Below are 21,624 nucleotides of genomic sequence, written 5' to 3'. Positions count from 1 at the left end.
GTGATGTCACTGTACACAAGGGTGTCCCTCAATGATTTGTCCTTGCAATATGTGATCTGGGTTTGGGTGTAATTTTGTTGCCAATCAACATATCACTTTTAAGGATTTCCCAATGTTTATTCAACATCTGTCTCCCTCAGTTGGAATTTCTGTTGTATGTAAAGATCACTCTAGGTGTTTAATCATCAGTGGTGTCAGAGGTGTTGATAAATAAAATCTTTTCTCTCTTTATGCCCTCAACCCTTTTTCTGACTCTCTGAAGAATCCAATTGGAGTAACCCCTCTCTTTAAATCTGTGTCATCACACTGCATTTAGTTATCAATGCAGCCTCTTTACTAGAGTTCCTTTTTGCCCTCAGTAGCTCAGTTGTATAAAAAAGTGAGTTATGTTTGAGGCTAAATGTGCAGAACCACTGAAATTCACCAGTTATGTTTAGGAATGCACAGTGACATAACGCACAGTTGAATGCCATGTTGTTATAGAGTTAACTTGCTTTTGTTTCCTTGCTGTTGCCCAGTATGTGTTTTGTTCATGACGGTCAACCATGAGGTTTGTGTGTGCTCCTTAACCTAACTGGCAAATTTCAGTGGTTTTGCACATTTTCCCTTTACATAAACTCACTTTTTAACTATGTTTTTTCAGTAAATGCGATTGTTTTTTCTATAATTCACTACTTTTTCACCCCTTGCAGTGCACATCCTTTGACCATTCGCAACAGGAATTAGCACAGGCCAGGCCCTGCGCCCATCCACCCTTGACCATCTATCCCTCAATACACATGGCCTTCAGCTGTGTACATCAGGGGTTGGACACAGGGCCTGCATCCAACCTATCGTGGTCACTGCTAACCAGGGTTTGGGCACAGGGCTTGGACTAACTTCCACTCAAAGCCAGACCCATATTTTAGTGTTTGGCTTCGCTTGTACCTTTTTAAACAGTGCCCAAAACTCATGGAAGAAATGGTAGTCAAATGCAGCATATAAACTTGCTGCAGGCCAGATTACCTCCAGCCCACGACTCACACCTGGAACTGGCACATTTGTAAAGGTATGCTGTGGATTTTCCACACCTTAGGATACCCATGACCACTTTTGTGGGGTCAGCCACCCATGGGCTTGGCCACCCAGGGCTATGTATAGTCAATATGGCTGAAAAGAAATATTAGCCATATGCCAGCCAATCACTTTGTCTTAAAATTTAAAAATGTGATTGTTATGATTGACGAGAGGGTAAACAGCATAGAAATACCAATGTATTTGTGAGGAGGAAGAGATGCCCTTACCTAGGGATGATGTTCCATGACAAGCTCCTAAACCTGAAGCAAGGAAAACAAGCTCTAGAGAAGTAAGGGGAAATTTAGTGAGAAAAGAGGAATTTTCGAAAAGGGACAAGAAAAAAATGTAGGACTAGTGACAGGAAAGAAACAGACACAAGTGACAGAAGGGAAACTGGTGAGGGCAAAGGAGGGCAGATGCCGTAAAAGGAGAGGACACACTATACAGACTGTGCTACCTGGAGGCTAGACAGTTGGAGGCAGAGACTCGAGGGCACCACCAGGAAAGGAATCGCATGGAGTGGATCCTTCCAGCAGCCCAAGCCCGACTCTGGATGGAGGATTCAGTTGATATTGTTGAATGGACAGAAGAACGAAGGGGGTGAGGACGTGCTCTCACAGCACCCCAGGCAGACTAGGACATTGAGGGGATTTGAAGAGGAAAGTTGATTCCTGAGCTCCATCCTGAACCTCGGTGAACTACCACAGCTCAGGCTGTATGTGGCCATCACTGGTGGATCCTGAAGTACAAGGCACCAATGGTAAACAGAGCAGCGGTTTTAGCTTTGAATGTTACCCTTGCCCTTTTCTCCTTCCCTTCTCGTGGTATTTCATAGGTACTGTGATTTTCTTTGGTTACGCGAAGTGAGGACAGCGTGAGAAGAATTTGGTAAGGCTGTGGGTTCTGAGTAAAGAAAAGAAAAGCATCTTGTGGGAAGAAGGAAAATTAGGAGTAACTTGAAAATACATTTAAAAAATCTTATAAGATGGGATAAAAGTGGCTGAGGTAAAACGAGGTAAGAATAGTGAAATGATGCATGAAAATGGCATTTGTGTTTTTTCTTTAATTTGTGCTTACCATCTGTTATTGTCTCCTGATGACAAAACCAGGATGGAATGGTAGTGGAAGAGTGTACCCCTGGACAGTGCCCCTGGATGTCCTCGGACCTGAATGGTCGAGGGAGCTTTTTTACCCTTAGGTTAAGGGAAATGTTGTGTCCTCCATGACAGTACATGGAGACTTAGTCCCCAAGTCCTTGAAAAGATTTGAAACTTTCCCATAAGGGGACAGACTGAGCACACTCTGACCCCTGGGGCAATGGAGAGGCTTATAGGGACTGCCACCTCCCCCAGTAACTTAAAAGAAAAAATAGGCCATTTTTGTGTTGATACTATAGGACATAGTACGGACCTCGGTGTGTCACTGCGGTATCATGACAGTAGCACAGTGCTCAAAAGAATGATTTAGAAAAATGCAAACCGGGTGTAAGGTGCTTCATGGTGGGTTGCGGAAGGGCTGGCTGCTCCCCAGGGGGTCGGTGTATATTGCCCGAGGGAGTTGATATACCCTCAGTTTAGAATATGATGAAAAATAAACACAGAAATTTGCTGAAAAAAAGATTAAAGTGACGTTTATCATTTGGTACGGTAATAAGATCTTAGCTTGTATTAAAAAAAAGCTTCAGAAATGCCCACAAAAAATGAGTCTTGAAGTGCGATAAGAACTAATGTTTAATAAGCAAAAACATGGAAATCTACTAGTTGCAGTTTAATGAACTATAACTTGTGATAATTATAACATTCACTGCTTATGATCATATTACATCACCCTTGACATGTTAAATAGCATCATTGATGGCATCTTAATTGATGACAACACTGATAACATTGTACATTCACTGCAAGAGTGTCCTATAGGCTTTCGTGACTTCAAGTACGTCAACATCCTACACTTGTGCCCAATTTTGTATCCCCAGTCAAATTATGGAGAATATAATCTTTGCCCTCATGCTGAACAACTAGTATATCCATCTATCTATCTATCAACTTATCCACATTTGTTGGATGGTACCCTCGTTTTTACTGTATTCACTCACTTGACAAAAAAAATGCTTCCATAAACTTTAGTGGGATAACCCATTTTTTAAACTTTGAATACCCTCCAAAAATATTTTTTTTCCCATTCATCTTAATGGTATCACCCTATTAAAGCCTTTACTTGACCTTCAGTTTTAAGTCACGCGCTTGAATAATAAGCATTAGCCACTGATAATACACCTTTAGCCAAGCACTAGAGAAAGCCCATCTCACTTTGGTAAGGTGCACTTGTATGAAGCTGGCTCCTTATATGATATACTATGCAAAGAGTCCAGGGTTTCCCCTACTCGTGGGCAGAGATTTGCTCTAGAAAATCCCAAGGTGCTCTTTTAGGGGGCAGTGTGGTAGAGCAGCCTTAGGTTTATCAGACAGGAGCGTTAGACAATTGCAAATACACACACAGTTGATAAATGAAACCAAAACTCAATGAGGAGATCCACAACAATTTACAAAAATACCAAGTATCTATATATATATATTTAGGGCCCAGAATCAGAATCAACACGGTCAGTTAAGTATGTATTGCAAGAAATACTTTCAGGTTTCAAAAGTCAACATAGTGCATTTTACAGAAGCAGCAAAGTTATCCTATGGAGGAAAACCTAGTACTGCATTCAGGTATAGAACAGTGCCTAATGGGACCAATTTCCGGGACTCAAGGTTAGTATGGGGCAAGGTCCAAGGCCACACTAACACGTAACACTGGGCGGCACTGGGGCTGCTGGGTGCGGTAATGCAGTAAAGCATTGGTGCCCAATGTTAATCAGTGGGGATCGTCCCATTGAAAAGAGGCTGCAGTTTTGGACAGGGAGTCCAGTCGAGGAGAACCAGCAGGTGGGTTCAGATCTTTAGATGCTAAGGGATGTGGAGACACCTTAGGTCCTCTTCTCCACGGGCCAGGGAGTGCAGACGCAGAGGTGTCCTGAGGCATTGGGTTTTCTCCACCAGGAGCACTAGTGGGTGTGGATGGCCTGCGGACAGAGGCTGCAGATGGTGTCGGGGAGTCCAAAGTGGGCAAGGGCAGGGTGGGCTCTGTCTCTGGTGGGCTGGGGGACCACGTTGACACTGTTGGCCCACTTCAACTCGGGCTAGACAGCACAGGTGCATTGGTGTTTTCTGGTGTCAGGTTTTTGCGGTCCGGACTTCTCTCAGGTCTCTTGGGGTTCCTGCAAGATGCAGGGAAGCAGCTCTACATTTCCAGAGGAGTTCCTGAGTCTTTGTTGAAGGCAGGCAGTCCTCCAGGCTTTTGGAAGTACAGCAGCTTGCAGGACGAGCAACTTTGACGCAAATCGGTGGGAACAGCAGGCCGGCAGGGCTGAGGCCAAGTCAGATGCTTCTTCCTCAGACTTTGCTTTTGCAGCTCTTGAGTGTCCTTCTTTGTAGGTCAGCAGGAATCTGATTTCCTGGTGCCAGGGGCCTCTTAAAACTGAATTTATGGGCGTTAGGGGAGAGTTGGGTAGTAGCCAATGGGCTACTTACCCCTGGAGTCATCTCGCCCCTATATGACAACTTTCTGTGGGAAGTGGGCATAATCCTGTACCAGAGTTCCTAGTTCTGCCATCACCAAGATGGCAGATTTTAAAATTGTGTCCACGTCATGCAACTCACCTTAAGGGTGGGTCTGACCTGGGAGGTGGACACTCCTCTCTGCCTACTAATTTTCCCACCTGTCCAGGTGCCAAATGGGACCGGGGGGGCGGGTGTCAGCATCCTCTCTTTTGAGGGAAGCCAGATCTACATATTAATGGTGGTCAGCTTCTTTGAAACCCTCTGCCTTGAAATGCAGACTCACAGGTCATCCTGTTGGGAGGGGTGTGCTAAACACCCCTGCCAGCGCAGGCTTTGTTTCTGTCCACTCAAGATCAAAGGCTTTCACCCCTGGGGGTCAAAAGTGTTTCTGGTTGTTGCAGGCCAGTTAGAACTAGTGAGCCAGCACATTGGTAAATGATAGGTTTTTCAGGGGTCACCTCTAACGTGCCCTCTGTGTACATGTATTAATAAATCTATCACTGTCATCAGTTAGGGTTTATTAATATGAGATGTTTGATGCCAAACCTCCCTGTTTTCAGTGAAGCCATCATGTAGCTGGGGAACTTGTATTGACCAGTGTCCTGCACATGTACTAAAAATGGCTTCCCTGTCCATTCACTATGTCTAAGGATTGACAATGACATAGCAGGGGTATATCTGCTCATGTAGATATGCCCTCACACGTAATATAATGCAACCTGCCTTAGGGCTGTAAGACCTGCTGTAGGGGTGGCTTACATATATTGCATGGAGTGTTAGGGGACATGGCGCACAGGCTGTGTGCCAGGTCATGTTTTCACTTTTAGCTGCACCAAGACACGCAGCCTGCAGTGGCAGTCTGCATGTGCTAGGTGAGGGGTCCCTGAGGATGGCAAAGCACATGCTGCAGCCCTTGGGAACTATTCCTGGTGTCCATGCCCTCTGTACCAGGGGTACCATTTACTAGGGACTTATGGGGAAGAGGCAAAGGTATTGCAAATGGGGGAACAATTTCACAGTGTCAAGTAAGAAATGTGGCACTGGGAACCTGGTTAGCAGGAACCCTGTGCACTTTCAGTCCAAACTGCATCAAATACAGGCCAAAAAAGTGTTGGTAACCATGTCAAAAGGGGCTCTCCTTCAACACTATAGGTATTCCAGAGATGCACCATGGAATACAACCTTTGGGCCATGCTTTCAACCAAAATGTGAAATAAATCTTCTCTAAGTGGGTCACTTTTACATTATAAATTACTCAGTTATCTGCAGTGCCTCAAAATCAGCAGCGAGATATTGGAAATAAACATCCCGTGAATAGAATGTGTCTGTAGCACCGCCTAATAAAAATGTTAGCACATGCTCAGACATCACGTGGTGGATATTGTGAACAGAATCTTTGACTTTTCTCACAGTTTTGTTTGTGACACACTTTGGTTTTAGGCCACAATTTACTTTGAACATGCCTCTGCAACTCGCATTAGGTGTGCTCAGCCTTCACTTTGTTTAAATTGGTTAAAAAAGTAACATTCCTCATACCAGAAACTTTACTTGTTAGTAAACTGTGCACCATAAAACTTTCACTGTGCACAGCCAAGCTACCTCCAGTTCTTATACTATTTTTATTATATGCACGTGTACACACACTAATACCATGCTGTATGTGACTATAGGCCTTTTTTTTTTTTTACCAACTTTCTTTTTTTAAAAGAAGGGCTTATGGAGTAATATGAATAGTAGTATCATTGGTGAAGCCATAATACCATTGCTCAATACCCCATTTTGGAGTTACCTTCTCTGAAATCCATTCCACAGTTACTGAATCCCATTGGAGTGCCCTCCAGTTTCCAAATTGCCATGAAACTTTATTATTTTTTTCTTTCCCAAGTTCTATGTTTAACTGGCTGTTCATGTCTGGTATATTAATAATAATATCTAAGAATATAAATATTATGTAAAATTAGATAATATATTGTAAGAATATGTGAAACAAAGGGTGTAACATAGCTAAGTTGAACATATTGAAAAAGGAAAATGTCCTCAGTCATTTCATCAGTAATGTAATCAATTATTTCATTTAAGGTTTCATCGGTGATGTCATTTAACATGTCAGTAGTGATGTAATATGTGAGACCATAAGCAGTGCATCATTGAGATGCACATCATAGTTCGTTTACTAAACTATAACTGGCAAATGTCTGTGGTTTTTCATTTTTAAAACATTAGTTTGTGTCATTTCAACATAACACCACTTTAACCTTTGTGTTTTTGAGTGAAACTTAAAAAATGTTAGCTCAGATCTTATTACCATACCTATGTATAACATTACTATAACCTTTTTGTTTTTGCAGTTAGTATATAGCGGTTCCCTGTTACGTTGCTGTTGCAATGGCCCAAACAAAGATTTCTAGACACACCAGAACATTAGTTTGTGTCATTTCAACATAACACCACTTTAACCTTTGTGTTTTTGAGTGATTTTTTTAAAAATGTTAGCTCAGATCTTATTACCATACCTATGTATAACATTACTATAACCTTTGGTTTTTGCAGTTAGTATATAGCGGTTCCCTGTTACGTTGCTGTTGCAATGGCCCAAACAAAGACTTCCAGACACACCAGAACACATTAAATATTCCACTGTGAAAGGACTTCTCCCTGACCGCATCAAATCAGCTGAGGCAGGACCAGAAAAGTGAAACCCAGTTCAAGTGAAGAAGAATGTAGTATAGGCATTTATTGTTGGGAAATAATTGGGAAGAGGATGCCCTTCAAGAGGGTCGGGTCTGTAAATAAGAAATAACAGTCCCTATCATTCACAGACCTCAAGGTATGCAAATGAAGAGGGAAGTGGTGAGTAGACTGCAAGCCTCTGTGGGAGTACATGACATTAATTGTCTCCTAAGTATAATAGGTTTACCACACAGCCAGTTTGAATGTGCTAATAGAAGGAGGCAGTTCTACTGGTTTGGCTGATTACTTTGCATCTTTTCCAACTGTGCTTTACTACTGGCTTTAGTACTTAAACAATTGATAGATGAATCAGGCAAATGTTTGTGCCCGATTCGCAAGCTGCATTTTGTTGTACAGAAATTAGTATGTAAAGTATTAGTATAGTAGTACTACTTAATAAAATACATTCAATTCACCAGCCTGTGAGTGGAAAACTTCACCTCTCCTGTCTTTCAACAGGGAGATCTCCATTCATGTACGTTTACTGCTTAGAAAAATGCGGGAGAGGTCTGTGGGATTGGGAATATGGGGAATATCTCCTACAAAACAGGAGGGGTTTAGTGAGAGTAAGGAGAGCTTGTTGCAGGACATGCGGTTCTAGGTTTATTTTTGTTGCCAGCATTGCAAACCTGTTACACAGAGCTGCTAAACTTGCTGATGTACTGTTCTGCGACTTCGTCAAGGTTGTCTTTATGACTATTGCTCTGAGTTTGGAATAAGATTTATAACCGGTTTAATGTTCATGTAGCCTCTCTGCACTTTTCATAATATAGCTGTGAACTGGGAGCCAATGTCCGTGATGGTAGCATTATGCAGCTGCAGCAGTTTGTACACCTGATGAAAGAGCAAAGTGTTACGATTAATGCCAGTATGGTATAACATGAACCAATCTAATAAATGTGGTCACCTCACCTATATCACTGTACTTTTGCCAATCACAGGATAGTGTGCTGTAAAATGCATAGCCAAAACCTATAACACACTAGTGGGTATTAATTGGGATGTGCCAAACTGCTGGGTCAATGTCTTGACTCTTCATGTTGGCCCAAAAGGAAAAAATCTGCAAGATATAGTTGGGCAGTGTGTTGTATCAGCAGCCAATGAAAATCAAAAATCCAATAACATAGCAGCTGTGCGATTTGATTTCTCACCATCCTCAAATCATGAAACCAGGTGTGCTGTGTAGCCCGTGGGAAGTCATCGGATGTGAAAAAGTGGCTTTGGTGGTAGAGCAACCCTTATGATCTAATAGAAATCCACTGATGTTTTTCTGTAGTTAAGCATCATTAACTCATTCCTTCCCCATGTAGGCTATGGTAACAGCTACATGCAGCTTAGGATGTTGTATGGATTATTGTCACCTGTTTGGTGTAGACAATACTGTTACCTCTCCATGTTTCGTTCCAGGATGATACCATATTACGTACTCATAGCAGCAAAAACTTTGTGTAGATTGAGAAAACCAGGAGCTGAAGCTCTTATGGACTGTGGTAAGCTAAACAGGGTGCCTTACCCTTTTAGTTAGTTACCATTGGTCTAGTCCTTCTCTTATGGCTTACAATTTTATTTTTCCTATATTTACACCACCTAAAGTGGGAATAGCATATGTGAATGATGAACATGATGGTGCAACATGTTCTTAATGTTGCTCTCAGACAATATTTCACTTGCATGACTTGATGTATCCATTTCAAGTACATATGAAGACTTAGGTGTAGTTAAGGAGATGAAAGTGTTCTCAAGGGTCTACTGGCAACACATTTTCTCTAACTTCACTTGGCAAAGGCAATGTCACAGTCAAATATGAAATGAAGCATCTATTAAACTTCCCTGAACAAGTACTCTTCGCAGCTCCCTGCTTTCCCACGTACTCCCTCCTATAGGCGAAACTTTAATTCCTCTTTCAGGACTATGCCCTCCAGGAAAAGTCCTTCTATGCTTTTGTTGGTATTGTACCCACTCGCTGCAAACTATATTTGTGCTGCCTGATTCTTTGCCTCCAAGTTGGGCACTTTTAGTCCTCCATGTTCATAAGGGCACTCCAATAAAATCAACTTCTGTTTTTTTGGCCCAAACAATATTATACACCACAAACTTTAACTTTCCTGGATAGTCTGTGGAATTGGATACAAGGCACACTGAAATATATACAAGCATCTAGGTAGAACCAACGTTTTCATCACAGCTATTCTGCCCACTGTTGACCAGGGCAGAACAGTCCAATAATATTTGTTCCTTAGTATATTTTTCACTAGCTGGTTTAGGTAGGTTCCAGCAACCTACTTTATGTATGTGCTACCATAATTCCCAAATATCTGAAGTAGTTTGTTTCTCATGGTATCCCTCATTATCCTCTCCCCTTGTCTCAGTGCTCCCTGTGAAAAAGCACAGTTTTTGTTAATTTACACACAGTCCTGCCTGCTTGACAGACTGCTCTACCTTATGTAATAATGTCCCTAGAGTGGCTGCTGGATTTACCAGGTGCACCAGGAGGTCGTCGGTAAACAATGACAACAAGTTTATACTGGTTCCTGTCTGAAACGCCCAACCATCCAGCATCTCATGCAGCCTGCAGGCTAACAGCTCTACAACTAATGCAAAGAGCAAAGGTGACAAGGGAAATCCCTGTCTTATACCCCTTTCCAGTTTCCATTCCTACAATGCCATATTGTTGCTTTGAACCCTGCTTCCTACAGAGCAAGGACACCACCTTATCACAGTGTGGTCGAAATTCATTGCCTTTAGCACCGCAAACAAGTATTGTCATGCTACTATATCAAAGGCTTTTTCCATATCTAATGACACAAGGCCATCTCCATCTCCCTGTTTTCTGTTTCTCCCATCAAATATGCTAGTCGCCATATGGTTAATGCAGTCCTCCAGTATAAAACCATTTTGGTATGTGTGCTCTTGGTCACCAATTACTTTATTCAAGCGTCCTGCTAGTATTGTGCCCAATATTTTATTATCAGTATTGAGCATAGACAATGGGCTATAGTTCCAGAGGTCTGTGGGGTCCTTTTTATGTTTTAAAAGCACAATGAATACTGCCTCTCTTATTGATTTGGGTAGTTCCCCCCCCCCTCTCCAAGGCCTCTTGATGCACCCATAATAGTCTGTCTCCCAACATACCTGCAGATGCTTGATACCATTCAGCTGAAAGGTCATCAGGCCTGGTGTTTTGAAGTGCTGAGCTCTTTTATATCTTTTATATCTTTTATTTCTACTTTTGTTATGGGTTCCTCCAACATATCTTTCTGCTCTTGCTACAGTTTTGGAATTGTTCATGTTGTCAATACAGGATACGTTACCTCTCTCTGGATTTGTTTCTGTGCACAGTTGTAGTAGTGAAAGAATGTCAGGTTTATTTCATTTGCTCTTGTGTATTAACTATAAGCCTTGCTCATTTCTAATGGCTGTGATGTTAACATGGAACTTCTCCTGCAACAGTAGAAAGGCCATCATCTTGCCTGCTAGCTAAGGACCCTATATGTATTATGTGCTACAGTGGAGCACCCCTTTCTCAGCTGCCTTTCCCAATATATCAGACTTTAATTAATGTACCTTCTATTGTGCCCACTCACTCTTGTACTGCTATGTCTGCCAGTATTTTAAGTCTTTCTCTTTTCTGGCAATCTCAAGATTTGTGTGTTTTGCAATGAAGAATTGAGTGAAAATCGGGTTACGGCCTCTGATGTGCTCGCTCTGTATATCTTTAGAATATGTGAAAAGCATCAAAAAGGGTCACACCACTGCACAGGATAAGGGAAATTAGGCGGTGCCAGGGTTTATGAGGAGGCCAGAAGAAAAGGAATGATTCACCTCCATCTGTTTTTTTTCATTTCATTCCTGCATCCTTGATTAATTTTTCACTTGGCGTCATGATCATAGTTAGTTGTAATGTTGTTCAGTCATAGACGGCAAATGATAACTTGCACACCACAAGACAAGAGAGCCTATAAAATGGAGGATAGAGCAAGATATCAATGCCAAAGGTTCCACAGGATTGAATAAGAGTGATGTCACTTGTTCTTGGTGGGGTACCTATTCTTATGGCCAGCTTTCAAATGATGCTATAAAGGATGTAACTACATGGGATGCCCAATGGATCGGATACAAATTAAGTGCTGCATTAGAGATTAACCACACACCAGTGTCTCCTTTCCATCTACCTTTCGTCTCCAGCACTTTAGCACCTTTAAGTCTGCTGGCTTGTTATCTAAGGCCATAATCTTGCTGCATTCTTGGCACTTTTGGTGATTATTTGAAATGTTTCAGGAATGTACATTGAACCAGAGAGGATCTTAAGGCCACTGATAAATGAGTGTGGGGGTACAGCACTAAGGCAGTTTCGTGGCTCGTCTTGTTATACGGTTCCTAATAATATAACAGGACTGCATATTTAGGAAGACAGAACTTCAGAATGTGGGGGAACTGAGCCTGTCCACATCGGAAACTGTAAGCCCAATTTCTGGTTATCTCACAGTGACTCACCACAACCCCTAAAACGTTTGGGGGAGGGTTATTGTGGCAACCGGAACATGACACTGACTTCTCAGGCAAGTTGTGGAAATAGATCTCATTCTTTCATATATATAACTCATGTATATACACAGGTGAATCACAAGAGAGATCAGGGATAAGTTTTCTGTACATTTATTGAAACAATTGTAATCTTGCATAAATAGAATAGGCTGCGACAATTAGACAGATGAAACATAGCAAAGTTACCATCATATTGAACATGGTAAAGATAATGAACAATCCAACTATGGTAAATGAGTTCTAGAGGTTCCGGCCTAACCCTAAGACTATACTGAGAGCATAGCGGGTGTACCCTTCTTCCTGCCCGATCTATAGGATTAACTTTAGCCCATACCTGGAAATGGTTTCAGGTATCAGCCTGCATGTAATGTGGATGGCAATCCTCTCAGGAAGCTGGAAGATTAGCGCCAGCAGAGCTGCATGTCAAACACAACATTCGTCCCTGAATAGTTGTGGCTGGAATGCCTCTCTGGTCCTTCTGGGTCAGTGCATTATTTATATAATAAAACCACACTGTTAGAAGCACAGCTCTGATGCAATGCTATGTCTAGCTGTTAGAAGCTGTCTTCTGAACGTGAAACGTAAACACTTGGATATCGTGTACTGTATTCTGAATCTTTGACCGAGTTTACTGATTACATGTTGTGGAAAGGCTAAGTAAAACAATCAATTCATACAATATGTTCCTAGAATAGTATCATACAGGCAAAATGAAATGTGTAAAATATAATTGCTAAAAGCAATGCAGCTTAAATGTGTAAAATATGAAATATCAAAGGAGGCTAAGAAAATGGGTTGAACCAACTCAAGTCCAAGAGGTCCTCACAACACCCTGTGGTGAGGTGTGAACTGCTGACAGGGGCAATGGGCCTTGAGTGTGAGGAGGTACTGTCCTTTTCTTGACAGGATGTTATGTTATGTTATAGGAGATTTCTAGAGCGCTGGTACACCTCAGAAGATTTCATGGTGATAGAACAGAGGGCAAATAGCTTTGGGTTACCTGTAGACCTGTCTAAAAAGCAAGGTTTTCAGCAGAGACCTACATTTAATGTAATTAGTGGAAGTCCTTATCTCTGGAGGGGAGGAGTTCCACAGTTTTGGGGCCATCACTGCAAACCTAGAACTGCCAAGTCTCATTCTGAAAAATGTAGGAACCTCAAGGAGGTTTTGGTGGGAAGGTCTGAGGTTAAGCGTACGCAGATATTTCCGAATACAGATCAAATATAGGACTCCACTCATGGAGGGCTTTAAAGATTAGACATCCACCTTTAAAGATGATTCTCTGTGATAAAAGGAAGACACATTTTTGATGACCCAGGGCTATGCGCAGATGCTTCAAAAGACGTCCCGTGGCACAGGCAGCTGTAGCTCACACCTGGGCCGGCCTCCACCTTTTATCATACTAACCAGACAGGCACCAACCCCATACTCAGAGCCATAATCAACAGCTCATTCGAAACCGCCACCTTCCCAGACCTCTGGAAACACGCGGAAGTCACCACGCTCCTAAAAAAAAAACAAAGCTGACCCTGACGACCTCTCCAACTACCGCCCCATCTCCCTTCTCCCATTCCCAGCCAAGGTCACGGAAAAAATAGTCAACTCCCGCCTATCCCACTTCCTCTAGACAAACCACACACTCGACCCCTCCCAATCTGGATTCCGCAAGAACCACAGCACAGAAACGGCTCTCACCGCATGCAGCGACGAAATCAGATCCAGAGTCGACATGGGCAAGACCGTAGCACTCATACTCCTGGACCTCTCTGCAGCCTTTGACACTGTCTGCCACCACACACTCCGCACACGTCTTCACAACGCCGCGATCAGACACAAAGCCCTGGACTGGCTCACCTCCTTCCTCACCGACAGACCCCAAAAAGTCCGTCTCCCACCCTTCCAATCATCCGCCACCAAAATCACCTGCGGAGTCCCACAAGGCTCCTCACTCAGCCCCACACTCTTTAACATATACATGACCCCACTAGCCAACATCCTCAAACCCCACGACATCACCATCCTCTCATACGCTGATGACACACAACTCATCTTCTCCCTCACCCGCAACACCAACACCGCCAAATCCAACCTACACACCGCACTCCTTGACACCGCCGCCTGGATGACAGCCAACCACCTTAAACTCAACTCCAACAAAACCGAAATAATCATCTTTGGCCCACACAAAAACACCTGGGTCCCCTCGTGGTGGCCCACCACGCTAGGCCCCGCACCCACCCCCGCAAACCACACAAGCAACCTCGGCATCATCCTGGACTCCTCCCTCTCGATGACCCAACAAATCAACGCACTCACCTCCTCATGCTTCAACACACTCCACACTCTGAAAAAAACATTTAAGTGGATCCCCACAGAGACCAGAAAGACAGTCACCCACGCACTCATCAGCAGCAGGCTAGACTACGGCAACGCCCTCTACGCCGGCACCACACTAAAACTCAAGCGCAAACTACAGCGAATCCAGAACTCAGCAGCGCGACTCATCCTCGACCTCCCCCGACCTGAACACATCTCACCACACCTCAAATCCCTCCACTGGCTCCCCATAGACAAAAGGATCACCTGTAAGATCCTCATCCACGCACATAAATCGCTCCACAACACCGGCCCAACTTACCTTAACGAAAGAGTGACCTTCCACACGCCACCTCCGCTCCGCCGACCTCTCTCTCGCCACTGTCCCTCGCATCAAACACACCACCACCGGAGGCCAGATCTTTCTCCTACCTAGCCCCCAGGGCCTGGAACTCCCTCCCCACCCACCTCTGCAAGATCCAGGACCTGCTACTCTTCAGGAAGAACCTTAAGACCTGGCTTTTCGAACAGTGATCTCCCCTCCCCTCCCGCCCCCCCCTCCTCTTCTCGCCCCCCCAGCACCTTGAGACCCTCACGGGTGAGTAGCGCACTCTATAAGTCTCTTTGATTGATGAGTGTGAGGGAAAGCTGCTCCAGAACTGGTTTAGAGTGACCACGGGGTGGGGCTGTGAGCATCTACTTTGTTGTTCAGGTGTCAAATTCTGCTTGCATGTCACATCCTGTTTGACAGGTCTGCTGGAGTTTTACATAACTCCCACTGTCTGCTTTCTAAAAGCTCAGCTTTTACTTTACCAGACTTCTGTCTTAGTTAGTTGGGGTTTAGGGTGGCCAAAGATGTCAGCAATCTTGGAAATATCAAACGTGGATAGGGTTAGCCCTAGAAACCTTTACCCATTGGTTAAAGCATCCCCAGGGGTAATTCACACCCATTAACTTGTGCCAGGCATAAATATAGAACCTGGTGACACACATATCAGAACACTGGTCGTGTGGAAGACCGGAAGAGAACTGAACCTGCTGTCTGAGACCTAAAAGCAGCCTATAAGACTGGCCCTTCTTTCCCTCTTGTACCCAGAATATAGAAATGGACTCCAAGGGTCATAAGGCATACCTCTTGTATAAGCCACAGGGACACAACAAGATCCAAAATGTATTTCCTGCAAGTGCCTAGCTGGTGAGAGACAGCTGGACCTGGACTGAACTCTGCCTGACACCCTGTTAATCTCTAAGTGCCAGGAGCTTTAGAAGTGTACTTCTGTGGTGGATTGGAACTTAAATAACTAAAGTCAGAAAGTAAAATCTTTGACTAGTGTGAACCTTGTTTGTATATCTGACCCATCCTCCATCATGGTCAGCATCAAATTGCACCTAAGTCCTGTTTTACCGCCAACATTGACTATCATTGGCACTTTGGGCTTCTTGACAGTATTAAAACGTAAACCTTAAAAAGTCACATCTCTGGTTCCCTTTATTGAATTTTTGTCCTTTCGATGCCTTTTTGTTTATTATATTTTACTCTATTTTTATAATTCATTTTGAGTTTTTTATTATTTCACATTTCACTGTGTTACTCTTTTAGCATTGCATAAATACTTTACACATTGCCTCTATATTAAGCCTCTCTGCTCTCTGCCATAGCTACCGGGGGTTGAGCATGTAATACTATGGTAAAATCCACATTGCTCATGTATAGCACACAAGTTTTACACTGCCATGGTAAAGCACATGTTGTCATGCTCAAACTAGGTAGATCACATACACTGCTGTAGCCAAGCTTCTTCCCATCAAACAGTGGAAGATTTCAAGTTGATTTGTTTGACAGGACTTTAGCATTGAAACCATGTTGAATGAATCATGGAGTCCACGGTTTTCAACATATCCGGCCATTTTTTTCTTTTCGTGTGGCTGATGTTCACAGTCACCACAATTTAAGGTGTAGAAAAACTGCATTTTCTGATTTACACATGCATCTTATTGTTTGGTTCGGCCTGTTTATGATTGCAATGGTTCTTACGTTGACAACAGCATCTTTGGTCCAGACTATTTGTCAAAATGTGGTTTGCCTGTCCCAATGTATCTATGTTCACAGGCAAGCCATAATTATCCTTGGTTTATGGTTTTTCACCCATGGATGACTATAGCGTAACCTTCGTATTTTGACCAGGCTGGGTTAAGCCTCAGATCAGGAGATACCACGTCTGTGGCTTTTTCATTATGCAGTATGTGATCTGTCACCAATATTACTTGGCATGAGAAAACAGCCCACAATTACACACTTTCCATGTGCCATATGCAGTCTGATTTGGGTGAAAATAGGTATATATACCTGATTTGGGATTCCAAGTTTTACAGTGATTACTGCCCATTCACAATTTTACTCGAATTAATTTCTTCAAGAAACCTGACTAAAATGTATCCAAGGGAAAATGATGAGACTGAGTAAAACATGTGGGACACAGGTGAGCAGACTGGGATACTGCACACCGTAGTGCTTCATTCAAATTTGCAGAACCTAGAACAGGTGTTTAATACCTCACCTGGTAAATACTGTATCATACGATAGGGGTATTTACTGAGTGCAGTTTTACCACTCACAGTACTGGGGCACTCAGAATGAGGCCATTAATGTATATTTGCAGGGACGGTTCTTTGATGTATTATTTTTGTTTAGCCTAGAGACAACTTTGCCTGCTTCACCAGCCCCATGTAGTGAAAAAGAAATCCTAAATATACATTCATAGAGGGACTTCAGTCAGCCCTTTTCATCCATTGGTTTGCTCTGTTTAGGTGTCTTCACATTATGCTTCTGCTCACCACATCATGCAGCATGCATCAATGGATGAACCCACTTCAGGCATTGACTCTCTTGTACTGTGTGGGACTTGTTTACCTGGTCCAGGGTTTTAAGTGGGCCAAGTACTGCTGGTGGTGAGCATTGACATTTTTTTAAAAGGGGCATCGCAACGGGTCCCTATTGCGCTTTGTTTTCATGCTCTTGCATAGACGGTCCGGTTTTTGCGCAAACTGTAGTGTTGGCGTGAGCATGCGCACTACAGTGGAATATATGTGTGCTTGCTCACTTCTCACTAATGGAGAAGTTGCCTGTAACGACACCCCGATGAGCGATTTGGCGGGAAGGTAAACCCTTTAAAGTGATATTGTCTCTCTGGATGGACCTTCCGTCTCTGCAATGCCAGAGCAGGAACAACATCGGCCAATGATTAAAACACATCCTCATAAGTACCAGGGACCGGACAGGACCACCACGACCCTGCTCTGCCGACTGGAGCCAGAGCTCACAAATGACCTGCAGCATCCAACTAAGAGTGCAACCCTGCTCTGCCCTTTCAGAGCGTGTGACCAGCGTGCACACTGCAGTGGAATGCAGCCACATGGGAAGCATATCTCCATCCCCTTCCAACTGCATTTACAGAGGAACCAGCCTGCTTGATCCTATCCCCAGCCCTGAAAGCTTCAGCAAGCTTCATACCTTGTCATGTGTTCCCGAAGGTGGATAATTTGGAGAGGGGTTTTATTTTCTTCCTGCTAACTTCATGGTGTGTTACAGTGTTTGGATATTCCTGTTATAGATTTAGGTGTGACAAAAATTCGCCATTTTTGTACATTAGAAGCAAATATTTATTTTGAGTGTGACCCCCACTGCAGGAAGACCACCTGTACCCCAGACACTGGGTTTCCTTAGTTCCCCATCAGAAGAAGGGTTCTGGAACACATCAAACTGACACGATCCTCGGTTTTGCTGGTCCCCACCCCGTCTTCATGGAATTATTGAATGGCACCTACAGCATGTCACCAAAAGCCCAGACGGAGCTAAATCTGGCCCCCAGCGAGTTGTGTGTATAACTTCAGAAGACTGTGAAAATGCTTGATACTAAATGGGTAGCGTCCAGTTACAGATCTGTGAAAGCGGTTTGGAACTGCTTCCCTGCCTTGCGTAAACATTTTGAGGAGGCTTCCAAAGACACATCCAGACCCATAAGAGACCAGAGTAAGTATGAAGGTCTCTTGAAGACGCTTGCATCCTTTTCTTTTATTAGAGATTTGGGGGTTATGTGTGATGCACTCCAGGAACTCAAAGACCTATCACTCTCTTTACGGAGGAGGGACATTGCAATTGTTAATGCCCACAGGCTTTTGGTCAGTCAAGTATGTATATTTACACCAAGGACTTACCATGCAGGTTTGCTTCTGTGGCTCAGAGAGCAGTTGACGAGGGCAAATTCAAGAATATTCCTCTATTCCAGGTAAGATGTAAGTAACTCTGTTGCACTTAAAGGCAATTTTACCAAAGTCTGTTTGTACACATCAATAAACGGCGTGCCCCAGATTCTGTGCACTTCATGCAGGAAACTTGCTTGCTGGTGATGAGTGTATTCTTTATGGTGAAACTGAAATCCAGAAGCTGAGTTCAGAATTTCAGTTGCCAGCAAGAGAGATTATCCAAGCTTTTAGATTGTTCGAAGATTTTGGTGAAAAGAAAACCCCTGAAACATTAAAAAATTGGTTGCTTGCACGGAAACCCTGCTAGCAAGCAAAGCAGACTGTAAGAGAGGTATCAGGGCAATTAAGTTGATTGCTTCTCCAATAAGGGCTTCTCCTCTTGTAAATATCATTTCTTCATGCTTATGAGGTGAAACTCAGTGGTCCTGCACTTGAAACATTTGACTCAAGGCTGTATGTAGAGAGTGGTTAGCAAAAGGTAGAATATCTGCTGATGTAAAATGTTGTGAGAAACCTCAGCAAAATAGACACAATGACTATCTTCAAGGGTTATAGGAAATCCTGCAGTGGATTTCTATGTAACATAAATCATTTGTATGGTTGCTCAAGTGCTCCTTGTTGTATTGCTTCTGTTTAATAAATATACTTTTTGCTATTTTATTATCCTTTGCTGAGTGATGCCTCATGATTTTCTCAAGCATACAATACTAGTTCCCACCGTTAAGGCCACACCCCTAATTAGGTTAGTCCTACACCTTTTAACAAGTTTGCACACCCCCTTTTAGAGACCCCAACCCCACCTCAGTTTTTTCATCCCACTTAAAACCCTGACCTGGTCCCATGTGCACATTTGCCTAATAAAGAAGTGCACTTTGTACAGGGGCTTTGCATCAGCCCTCCTTGTCCGTGTTCATCTCTCGTGCATTTTTTGATTCTGCACAAGATGTCACACAGGGCGGGGCAGGAGAGCAAGTCCATTCAGGCACTGGCTCTTTTGTTCTAAGAGTTAAGTATTTTACCTGATCATATATGCAAATCTACCTAAACAAAAAATACAGTTCGGGCTAGGGCTGATGGGCTAATTCCTTGCCAGTGCTGTTTTCCTTACATTTTTTTTCCTTTTCTACCTCTTCTTATAGCCATCTATGTGTCCTTAAACTGTCTTCAGGTTACAGTAACTTAAAGCCATCCTATGTGTTTTGTGTCAGGGATAATTATATTTTTGTGATATGTATTGAAACTTCATCTGCTGCTATGAGTATGTTAGTATGATCTTGTAATAATAAAGCATTTTCGCCGTTGCATCCGTTTGCCGTGCTGAGACGGTTTAGCTTTGCCAACGGCTGTTATATATCACTTTCTGATATTACCCAGTTATGCTCCTGCCATAGGTAGACTAGTGTATTAAAAGACAGGCTCTATGCTCCTAACCTGTCATGTGAAAGTTATATCGAATAAACCGCAGCACTACTGATGAATGAAATGCGGACTAAGCCAGTCATCTGCCATTTAAATCTGACCTTTTAAATATCTGGTCGCCGTGCCTGCCATCCAATCCGAAGGCTCCGCGCTCACCAGCTGCTACGAGTTTGTTGAACTAATACCTATAAATATCAGGGGAGAAAGGCAGTAACTTCTGGTTATGTGGGCATCGCTGGGTCTCTTTACAGTGTGCGCTAAACTTTTAATTGCAATATCTGTTTCTTTGGCGTTTTTTTGCCTCGTCGCTCTCTTCCAGGTTCGCGGGAAAAAACCCTCACTTACAGGTGAGTTATTTGTAACCTTTTGTGGCATCATTTTAATTGCAGATAGAGGAGTGCATTTCTGTGGTGTGTTTTTAAGATGGTATTTGTAATATGTTTGTCTTTACACATACGCCAGGGAGATAGCTCAGCGTGGTAGGTGCTCGCTGCAGACATCTGTGGGTATCCTGAAGGTCGATGGTGTGGTGCCTCTCGCAGCCTTCTGTCCCGTAGTGTCAATCAAACGCGTACCATTTCTTTCAGAGCCCAAGAGAGGTCACTGTTTTTTGTAACACGTGAAATACTTTTTGGAAAAGAAGACAGACAGCAATTGTATCCTGGAAGCTTACACAAAAACACATTTATTTAAAAAATAGCTAGCTCCGAATCTCTGCCAGAATCTGAAAACGTTAACAAACGGCTGGGGCTTTCTCTCTAGAAATGCGGCAACTCTATTTGCATATTTATACACCATGTTTTCCATTTTAAGGTGCCCAATTCTTAGCCTGCACAGAAAAGACAGGCACTGAATATAGCTCAGCGTGACGGTCCGCTTTCAATAGAAATGTGCTGGACAAAAATGCTCACCCTTCTGTGGCTCACACACCCCTTCATCCAGTTTAAGGGTACCAGGTCGATAAAACAGACACCCTTGAGTTGCGTGCTATCACGCCTTTTATCAGAACTCTGGGAATTCGGAGATTTGTCATTGTATAAAAGGTCAGTTAATATTTTCATGAGTTTGAGCATCAACAATAAATGGATTCATAGAGGGCTTTCAATATTCAAACCTATGTTCTGATCTTAAAGACCATGTATGGAATGTGGTCTGTGACCATGTTGTTGTCTGTAGGTCCATGAGGGAGTCTTGGCACTGTCTGAATGAAGCTTCACACAATTGCCTTGTGACATCACCGCAAATGGTACCAAGAGGGTGTCATATTGAAACAAAGGCCTCAAAAAAGGGTTCTTTCTTGGGAAAACGGTGCACCTGAATGTGTAAATGCTATTTTGATCTCCGAACATATCTTCCCCAGAGCTTGCAGGAGGGTGACTTCTTATTCCAAAAAAGAACAGATGACGGACGGAATGCTGAACAATGCAAACACTCACCCCCAGTCACAAAGATCTGGGTTTAATCTATTGTTTTTTTGCTCGCCACGCCACCCCAGTTTGGACCCAGCCATATGCAAATCAGTCTTGACCCTCTTCCTCATGTGAACAGTCCAGCCCGAACTGCTAGGCCAGGTCCTCCCTGGACAGGAAACAAGCATCCTGGGACCTGTTTCAGGGTAGCACCCTTCATCAGCTAGACTAGCTTGAATCCAGTGGCGCAGTGAGCACTGGACCCACGTCTGGGCATACCC

The 21,624-nt window shown here is 43.3% G+C and overlaps 1 protein-coding gene across 2 annotated transcripts in view; it reads left to right on the top strand.

Annotated features, from left to right (window-relative positions):
• LOC138292322 (ATP-dependent 6-phosphofructokinase, muscle type-like) overlaps positions 1-21,624 on the top strand; it is a 227,795-nt gene that overhangs the window by 40,852 nt on the left and 165,319 nt on the right. Inside the window, exon 1 of one of the 2 annotated variants that reach the window (XM_069230869.1) lies at positions 20,141-20,281. The exons of the other annotated variant lie outside the window; for it this stretch is intronic. Within the exon in view, the coding sequence (XP_069086970.1) occupies positions 20,158-20,281 (124 nt within the window). The 5' untranslated portion in view covers positions 20,141-20,157. Of the gene's footprint in view, positions 1-20,140; positions 20,282-21,624 lie in introns of those variants that run through there. 2 annotated transcript variants of the gene reach the window in all.

The sequence above is a fragment of the Pleurodeles waltl genome, chromosome 4_2 (genome assembly GCF_031143425.1).
Source record: "Pleurodeles waltl isolate 20211129_DDA chromosome 4_2, aPleWal1.hap1.20221129, whole genome shotgun sequence".
NCBI classification, from domain to species: Eukaryota; Metazoa; Chordata; class Amphibia; order Caudata; family Salamandridae; genus Pleurodeles; species Pleurodeles waltl.
Note: the sequence above shows the minus strand (reverse complement) of the source record. Positions and strands in the feature narration are given on the sequence as shown.